General features: G+C 43.3%; 1 protein-coding gene across 1 annotated transcript; it reads right to left on the bottom strand.

Moving 5' to 3' along the window:
* Positions 1-1,300: 1,300 nt before the first annotated feature.
* On the bottom strand, positions 1,301-7,299 carry LOC123426617 (acetyl-coenzyme A synthetase, chloroplastic/glyoxysomal-like). The gene is made up of 18 exons (XM_045110480.1): positions 6,623-7,299; positions 6,132-6,278; positions 5,881-6,036; positions 5,668-5,790; positions 5,415-5,583; positions 4,587-4,669; positions 4,312-4,413; positions 4,155-4,243; positions 3,961-4,051; positions 3,725-3,838; positions 3,348-3,424; positions 3,194-3,272; positions 3,028-3,096; positions 2,775-2,950; positions 2,585-2,641; positions 2,384-2,474; positions 2,182-2,280; positions 1,301-1,836 (listed from the first exon to the last, which is right to left on the bottom strand). The coding sequence occupies exons 1-18, from the start codon at positions 6,917-6,919 to the stop codon at positions 1,651-1,653; spliced, it is 2,205 nt and encodes a 734-aa protein (XP_044966415.1). The 5' UTR covers positions 6,920-7,299; the 3' UTR covers positions 1,301-1,650.
* Between the last annotated feature and the right edge of the window lie 1,834 nt (positions 7,300-9,133).

The following is a 9,133-nucleotide window of genomic DNA, read 5'->3' as shown; positions in this document are numbered from 1 at the left end:
GTATATTTTGGTAAATCTATTTGGCGCTATAGGCGTGAGTTAAAGTGCATTTTTCTTAATCGGCGTCTGCAGCGCTGGGTCATGGCCGGTCCATCTAAGTGTTAAAAATAAAAGTGCGTTAGTGTGATTCGAACCGACGACCTCTTTGACGAATTACACTGTTGCAACTACTCTGCCACCCCAACGGGATGTGATGGAGTTGAACCTTTTACTACTTTATATACTTTGTTTGCCCTTTTTATTTTTTCTTAGCCTTCTTCTTTTTTTCCTTTTCATACTGGTTCGTTGATTTCTTTTTGGAAATATGTGAATGTTCTTTCAAATCTATTGTTTTTGGAAATTTGATGGAATCTTTTTTTAATTTGTGAACCTTTTTCCAAATCGATGAACTTTTATTTGAAATTTGTGAACAGTTTTGAAAATCTGTAGACATAATTTAAAATTCCTTAAATTTTTTAAATCAATGAACTTTTTTTAAATTGGTGAACTTTTTTTGATAATCAGTGAACATATTTTGAAATTCGTGAATATTTTTCAAAATCAATGAACTATTTTTTAAATCGATGAACCTTTTTTTGAAATTCCTGAACTTTTTTCAAAATCAATGAACTATTTTGAAAAATGGATGAACTTTTTTTGAAATCGGTGAACTTTTTTTAAAAATCGATGAACATATTTTGAAATTCGTGAACTTTATTCAAAACCAATGAACTAATTTTAAAAATTGATGAACTTTTTTTCCAAACTTGACGACTTTTTTCGAATTTTGTAAACATTTTAAAAATCCATGAACATATTCAAAAAATCAGTGAAATTGTTTGCGTAATCATTAATTTTTAAAAAAATCTGATTAATTGCTTTTTAATTCGATGAAACTTTAATGTACGTTTTTTAGTTCATGTTTTTAAAAATCAATGAAATTTTTTCAGGTCATGTAGCGGGGCGCCGGGAGATGTTTCATGGGCCGGCCCAGCGGGGACGCTGCAGGCGCGAACCGGCGTATAGGAGCTCCCGTATATTTCGGCCAGCTAACGGCTTGTGGTCTCTTTGGCACAGTTCCAGCCCAACCTATTTTTCAGCCTGTTAAAGGCCCAGACGGCCCATGGCCATCTAACCTCATTAAACCGTTTTAGTTGCTAAAAATACCCCGTTTTAAAGCCAAAAATACCCCGTTTTAAAGCCTCAGTAGACTGTTTTAACAGAGACACTGAATTTAAGCAACACACCAAGGGAGGAACATCAGACGTATGCTTAGGAAACTCTACTCAGTATCCACTCAAGTCACCTTCAAGTGTCCATCTCACAATAATGCAGCTAATACATACTTGCATACATCTGATTTATATATACGTACTCCCTCCGTAAACTAATATAAAAGCATTTAGAACACTACTTTAGTAATCTGAACACTCTTATATTAGTTTATAGAGGGAGTACTATTTTTCTGTGCTGTGATCCAACAATTTACATATACATCTCACTTGACTTGCAAGCTGCAACTTCGCCAACCCCATGGTACTAAATAAATCAAGGGAATCATAAGACCATGCGACATATAAACTGATTCTCTCTATTTATCACCAGAGGCAAGAAAGAAAATGAGACGTGCTAAAAGTATAGGTGACAACGTGCCATCTCCATCGTCACAGGCTAACTATCGCTAAGCGATATCAGCTGGTCGACCACACCAGGATCAGCAAGTGTGCTCGTGTCACCAAGCTCATCCAGCTGCCTGGAGGCAATTTTCCGCAATATTCTCCGCATGATCTTACCGCTCCGTGTCTTTGGGAGCCCTGGTGCCCAATGGATCTTGTCAGGTGCTGCAAACGCGCCAATCTGCCACAAAATGACACCATGTATGTGTTTATACACTCGTTTCAAAGTTTTTTAGAGCATCAAGAAAAAATATATTGCACTGACCGAAAAAACCTTCAGAAGGAAAGGTTCCATCCAATCTCAAAAGGTTAAGAAAAAACTAGTAAAGCATGTTGAAATTGTAGGTTTCACAATTGAAAAAGCACAAGAATTATTTTTTCAGATCGACAGGGGCACAGGGCGAGAAAAAATCAGGTTCCAACTTCTCAAGCACCAGCAGAGCCATTGTTAGCCGGGTTCATTCCATCACACATGGATCACTTGCAGTAGCAACCATCACTATAAGAAACTATCGGAAGAAAATACCTGGCTGCGGACCGCCATTATGAGGCTTTTTCGTAGATCATCACTGTAAGGAACACCATCCACCAAAGTTACAAATGCGTAGATTCCCTGACCTTTAACCTGAAACAAATACTATTGATTTAAGACCTCAGTTTTGACGAAGCCATGGTTGGGGTCATGATATGGAGCCATAAAGAGAAGAAAAACAAGTACTGGACTAGACCTCATGGTCAATTCCAACAACAGCGGCCTCGGCACATTTTGGATGTGAAACAAGAGCAGATTCAACCTCTGCTGTACCAATCCGGTGTCCACTACAGTTTTAAAATATGGGTCAAATATTTACAGCTTCAAAGCCTTTTAAAGCCATCTATTAATTTCAATTCAAGGGAAGCGTGAACCATATAATAAGTAGCTAAATTACCTGACATTGATAACATCATCCACTCTTCCGGTCAGCCAATGGTAACCATCTTTGTCCCTGACACACAAATTTAATTTGTTCAGCTATGAACATGTAATTCTGGATCACATTTCTATTCCAGACTACCAGCAATCCTCTTCAATTTTGAAGAAGTTTTGGCAGAAATTTAAATAAATGTTTGACAAGTTACCTCCTACAACCATCACCAGAAAAATAATAGCCAGAAAACGGTTTGAAGTATGTTGTCTCATATCTGTCCTTATCTCCATAGAGAGTCCGGAAAGCTCCAGGCCATGACTTCTTTATGCAAAGGTATCCACTGCATTCTCCAGTCATTTCCCGCCCTTTCTCATCAACAATCACTGGCTGTGAATCAGCATGTGCACCGTAATTACAAAACAATAGGGGTAATGAAACTTATATTTTAGTTAACTCATGTATACCTGTACACCAAAGAAAGGAAATGTAGCAGATCCTGGTTTCTGAGGCCAAGCACCAGGTAAAGGTGTAATCTAACAAGAACAAGCATTACAGTTCGATTCGACATGTAAGATGAAACTCACTTAGAGAGCTCTGAAATTTCCCCCACACAATTTAAGACACAATTACCATAAAACCACCAGTTTCAGTCTGCCACCAGGTGTCTGATATGGGACATCTCGAGTCACCGACAACATTATAGAACCACCTGACATGAACAATAAGTGCATGTAAGACCTTTTTAACAAATTACGATTTTCAGACTAAGGAAATAACCACAAACCTCCATGCAGTTGGATTAATTGGCTCACCCACACTTCCTAAAACTCGGAGGGACTTACGAGAGTACCGATCAACATACTGCAAAATATATCATAAAAACAAATGGAATATATACAAGAGATATATGTGTGGGACAAAATTAACTAATTAAACTAAACCCAATCATAAACACACGGACATTATTAGAGATTTCGCTCTGGAGCATATGTTGTTGCACCATTATTTTGCAACATAAAGGAATACTATATGGTAGAAAATCTTCCCAGTAGATCAAAAAAATCATTTTGTGAGGAAATGAAGTGCTGCCTCGCTGCACCACTTAACTGATGACGAGCATAAATGTTCAAATGAGCACATCAGGGAAAAAAAACAGCATACCACGGAACCATCACGCATAAGTGAACGGATAAGTGTTGGTGCAGTATAAAATATTGTCACTTTGTATTTGTCAACGATGTCCCAACACCGACCAGGATCAGGGTAGTTTGGAGCCTACAAGTTGCATTCAACAAATAAGTTACAAGCATAGTCCAATCTAAACAAGTGTCAAAAGCAATGGGTCACCCTTAGATCATGACTTTATAACATATGAACTAGTTTTCCTCTTAAATTACCCCTTCATAAACGAGAACTGTGGCTCCATTCAGGAGAGGACCATAAGTCACATAACTATGTCCAGTAATCCAGCCACAGTCTGCAGTGCACCTGATGTAAGTGAAGCAGAGAAAGTACAGTAAGAAAACACAGCTTCCATAATATTGAGACCAAATTTATGCCCCCTGAAGACCCCCCAAAATTTTCACCTTACCAGTATATGTCTGTTGGTTTGTGATCAAATGCATGTTTAAATGTTGTTGCGGCATATACCATATAGCCCCCCGTTGTATGCAATACACCCTGCACACTTCACAATATCTTTATTTTATATCCAGGGGATATACAATAGACTACGGGGTTAAGGGTACCTTTGGTTTTCCTGTGCTGCCACTAGTGTACAGAAGAAACAATGGATCCTCTGCATCAACCCATTCCACATCACATCTAGTAGGGAAATTGGGCACAACATCCTGGGGGCACATCATCTCGTATTGAGAAACAACTCGCATACTTGTAGTATACAACACAAAACGAAAAGGTTGAAAGGTGATCTCCCGATTGATAAAGAAGTCTCCGGAATGTTCTGTGTTTAACAAATCTGATATTACATAGAAATTGTTGAACTTGTTTAGTTTGGATATACCTGCCACCAAACATCTCTTCCAGCTATCCATTGTGTGTCCTCTTTCTTCATGGCCAGCTGATTTTCATATGTCAAACAAATGCCTGCTCGGCAAAAGAAGCACTGAAGATGAGAAAACTTCAGACTTTGGACTAGATTTCTCTAAACCAATTCTATACATATGATCATTCAATACAATATTTTCCCAGAATAAGTAATATCCATCATCAAGAGTATACTGGCACTTTCGAGTTCAGACAGTGCATAAGGCATCAATGAAGAACAGCAAGACTTAATGTTTTAATATACCCTAATCTAAGAGGCTAAGCCAAAAAGATGTGAAAAAGTGGCAACCACCAAAGTATCTGAGGGATACAAGTGAGTGCTTTTGCCCTGCACCTGGGCACGCACACATATGACAATTTCATTTTATTTTCAGTCACACTTCGAGTTTTCGAAATCCAATTTTTTGTTTGCAAATGTTCAATGTGAGATGTTGGGCAAAAAAGTGACTCTTTGCGTGCTGCAGAAAGTTTTAGAGTCTAAAATAGGTACTATAAAGTACACAATTACGTGTTTTTATTGTAGGAAAGAAATGGACATATTTTTGTACCATAGTTTGCAGGCACACTACATTCAACATTGCACATGTACCAGATCTTTTCGGATTAAAAAAATGGAATTCAAATTGCATCTATGTATACATTTTCGGATAAACATTTGGTATCACGGTAAACCTTTGTATGTACAGTGTGGACATATGTAGGTGAAAACAATGCAAAAATAACATGTATCGAGAAGGTAGCAAGTTAGACTGCCTGGAAAGAATAAAATAGCTGGTGGTCATACCTACTGTGACACCATTTTTTGAACTTTCAACCAGAGACGCATCTACTATATCTTTGAGAGGGATGAGTTTCAGCCCCCTCTTCACAGCATTGCATGTAATCACAACCTTAGGCTTGCAGTCAGTGATCCTCTGGGCTATTGCATCGGCAGAGAAGCCAGCAAACACGACCTGAATATAATCCAGCGTCGTAACATGGCAACATGCATAGGGTAAATCAGAATAACTGGAAGTGCAAACTGGGGTAAAACTTACAGAGTGAACAGCACCAATGCGGGCGCATGCAAGCATTGCAATAGGCAGCTCCATGAGCATCGGCAAGTAGATCACCACAGCATCACCTTTTTCAACCCCGACACTCTTCAAATAATTGGCCAGCTGCAAGAAAGCACCCCAAAACAATTAAACCATGTCTGCATACATCAGGACATGTTACATGCAATTGTTTCACCATAACAGCATATTTACCTGGCAAACCTTATCCAAGAGCTCTGAGTATGTGAGCTTCCCGTCCTGATCAGGCTCATTCCCCTCCCAATACATCGCAATCTTCGCACCGTCCCCGGCCTCCACGTAGCGGTCCACGGCATTGTGGCAGATGTTAGTTTTGCCCCCTTTAAACCACTGCGAAAATACCAACGACGTTCAACGTCACTCTGTCCTCCCATCACAAACAAGTCAGGATCGAGAGCAAACACCACACTTAGGCATAAGCTTACTTCGATCTTGATCGGCCCCTTTGTGACATCAAGGTTCTCAGTACAGACTTCGTCAGGGCTCCACTTCTGCTTCCAGTAGAATGTTTCAGCTATTTCTGACCAGAACCCGGCAGGATCATCAATCGACCGCTGATACATCTCCCGGTACTGGTTGCCAGTCATTGAGAAAAACACCATGATCAGTCATCATATCCGCCACAAATCAAATACTACAGAGTCAGGGAATGTTCTACTCGGTAGTCAGTACTCAGTAGTCAATTCACAGACCCTAGGAAAATGGGAATTAACCCACGCTCCGAATTCACCAATCCTAACTCTCCTTATGTCCAGTCAGTCCCTATCTGCCTTATCTGATGCCGTGAGTGGGTAGCGATGGATCACACAACTAGCCGCATACTACGCGCCTCGAAACGGAAGGACTTCGAACGTACGGCGCCCGTCTGGGGGCGGATCAACATAATCGAAATGGAAAGTGGAAAAAGAATGGAGACCTGCTGCGGAGAGGAGACAAGGGCCTGGGCGGCGAAGTCGGCGCTGGGGTGGACGAGGCCGTGGTCGTCGGACGCCGGCAGCGGCTCGCCCAGCACGGTCGCCGCGCACGGCGCAGCGTGCCGCGGCTTGGCGGCGGCCACCGCCAGGCGATCGCTCGCGCCCATGGCCGAGCCCCACCGGAGCGGCGATCGAGACGACGAGGGGGCTAGCGCGGGAGCCTGGAGTGGGATCGCGCGGTGGGCGCGTGCGGAGCTGCAGCAGCAGCGGGCGGTGGTGGCGTATATATACTGGGCCATTGACGGCCTCGTGGCCTGACGGCCACGGCTCACCACACCACCTCCTTAACTGCTCGCCACCGTGGGCCAAAAAAATTCTGACTTTCGGGGCGCGTTCTGGTGGAGGAGCTAAATCAGCAGGCAGGTGGGGCGGGCGGGCGGAAGGTGGAACCGTCGATGCCTCTTGTGTCTAGTCTGGTTGGTGCGCCTTTTTCTGGTGGGACGGAGTTGTAGAGTGCTCTTGCTGCTACTCTACAGCTACTACTGTCTATGGATTCGTCGGCGCCGGCTACCGGAGCGGAAGGGGGGAAGAGGGAGCCGCGCGCCGGGCGAGGACGTCTGGATGCTCTGCGTGGCAGCGTGGGGGGTCGAGAAGCTAGGTGTCTGTGAGGGAGAATCGTCACTCTTTTTGACCCGTCTCTCCACCGTTGGAACAGAACAGACGGGCGGACGGCTCACCGCTCTGCCTGGTTTGCATCGCCGTTCGCAATCGTCCGGTGGTTTCGAGTAGTTTTTGCGGAAAGAACAATTTGAATGTATTTAACTTATTTTTAGGGGAAATGTATTTTTAACTTAATAAATTCACAATCGCTCGCCAATTTTTAAATTCCTTTAATTTTTGCAAAACACATTATAATGCTCACATGCACACATACACTCACCATGCACGCACACACGCTCTGCAACTTACTAGTTTGACAGCCGTTCTAGTGCAGCCTAGCTCAACGAAGCCTGGCTCAGCGGAGGCTGGTTGTCGAAATGTATGTGAAAAACTAACATCTGTATATTGTTTGGTTGTCTGCATTTAGACCTTTCGTATTAAATGAGTAATTTTGACATAGCGTTTGGTTGCCTGCATTGATTCAAGTCACACTACTACACGGTATTTGGTTGTATACGTGAGATATGATTAAGAGCTAACACTTACACTTAACACACACATTTACACCGTGCCTCGTGACTATGGTGGACGGTGACCGCGGCGCCGCATCCGACATGACGCGCAAGGAGTCTCGTGCTAGCGTTCCTGCGAACGCCGCGGCAAACTAGTTGCTTGTGTCGCCGCCGCAGAGAAACTCCGTGCGGAGGAGCGATGAGGCAACAGACGGGGAAGGAGAAATGCAATGTGTGTCGGACCATATCGACTGCGGTGGATGGTGACTGTGACGTCGTGTCCGACATGACGAGCACGGAGTCTCGGACGAGCGTTCTTATCGCGACCCGACAAACTACTTGCTAGCGTCGCCGTCGGGGGAAAAAGTCCATGCGAAGGAGCGCGCGAGGCAGAGGATGTGGGAGGAGAAATGCAATGCATGTCGGACCATGGCGACTGCGGTGGACAGTGGTTGTGGCTCCATGTCCCGCACGGCGTTCACGGAGTCATGCGCCAGCGACCTCATCGGTGGCAAAGAAAGTCTGCATGGAGACAATGGACAGATAGAAGAAATGTAGTGCTCGCTTCATGGCAGCGTCATCAGTGCAGTAGAACGAGAGAGAGGAGACCAAGATGATCGACGCCAGAGACGACTCCATTGTACTAGGATGTGGGCAATGAGGTTAAGAGGAACGGTGCCAGCGTCGAAAGGGACGAATAGGAGGACTCCCAGACATATAGGACAAAGGAGAAGAAATATGGTGTGCGCGTAATGACGGCGTCGGTACAGTAGGATCGTCGAAATAGGAAAATTGCAACACGAATGTCATATGGAACTGCAAGATGAAGTTGTCGGTCAAAGGAAATTTCAAATGGTCTACCATGCATGAGGAATTTGACAAAATTCGTCCAAAATAGCTCCAAACCTGAACATGAAATTGAGCATTTACGGTTGATGAAACTACAAACTGATCGTAAAAATGGAACCATAACATCAATGTGCATCTTTTTTGTGCAGGGCTTATCTCGAACCGGAACACCGTTGTGTAGATTAGAAGGGAGAAGGAAGAAGGAGATTAGGGATGAGCTTAGTAGAGGTAGAAGAAGAAGTACGTACACAGTTCGCATCCCTCCGGCCACCTCTGGTGCAAGGGCCCCACCCATGCGCACTCGATGTGCATCGCTTGGGCCTGGTAAAAGGACGTGGATGTTGCCTATAGGGGGTGAATAGGATATTTAAAGTAACTACTGTTTAGGCTTGAACAAATACGGAATAAAACAAACATTTAATTTGTCAAGCACAAAACCTAAAACAACTAGACTCACTTATGTGCACCAATAACTTATGCTAAGCAAGATAA

Source organism: Hordeum vulgare, chromosome 2H, assembly GCF_904849725.1.
Source record: "Hordeum vulgare subsp. vulgare chromosome 2H, MorexV3_pseudomolecules_assembly, whole genome shotgun sequence".
Lineage (NCBI taxonomy): Eukaryota > Viridiplantae > Streptophyta > Magnoliopsida > Poales > Poaceae > Hordeum > Hordeum vulgare.
Note: the sequence above shows the minus strand (reverse complement) of the source record. Positions and strands in the feature narration are given on the sequence as shown.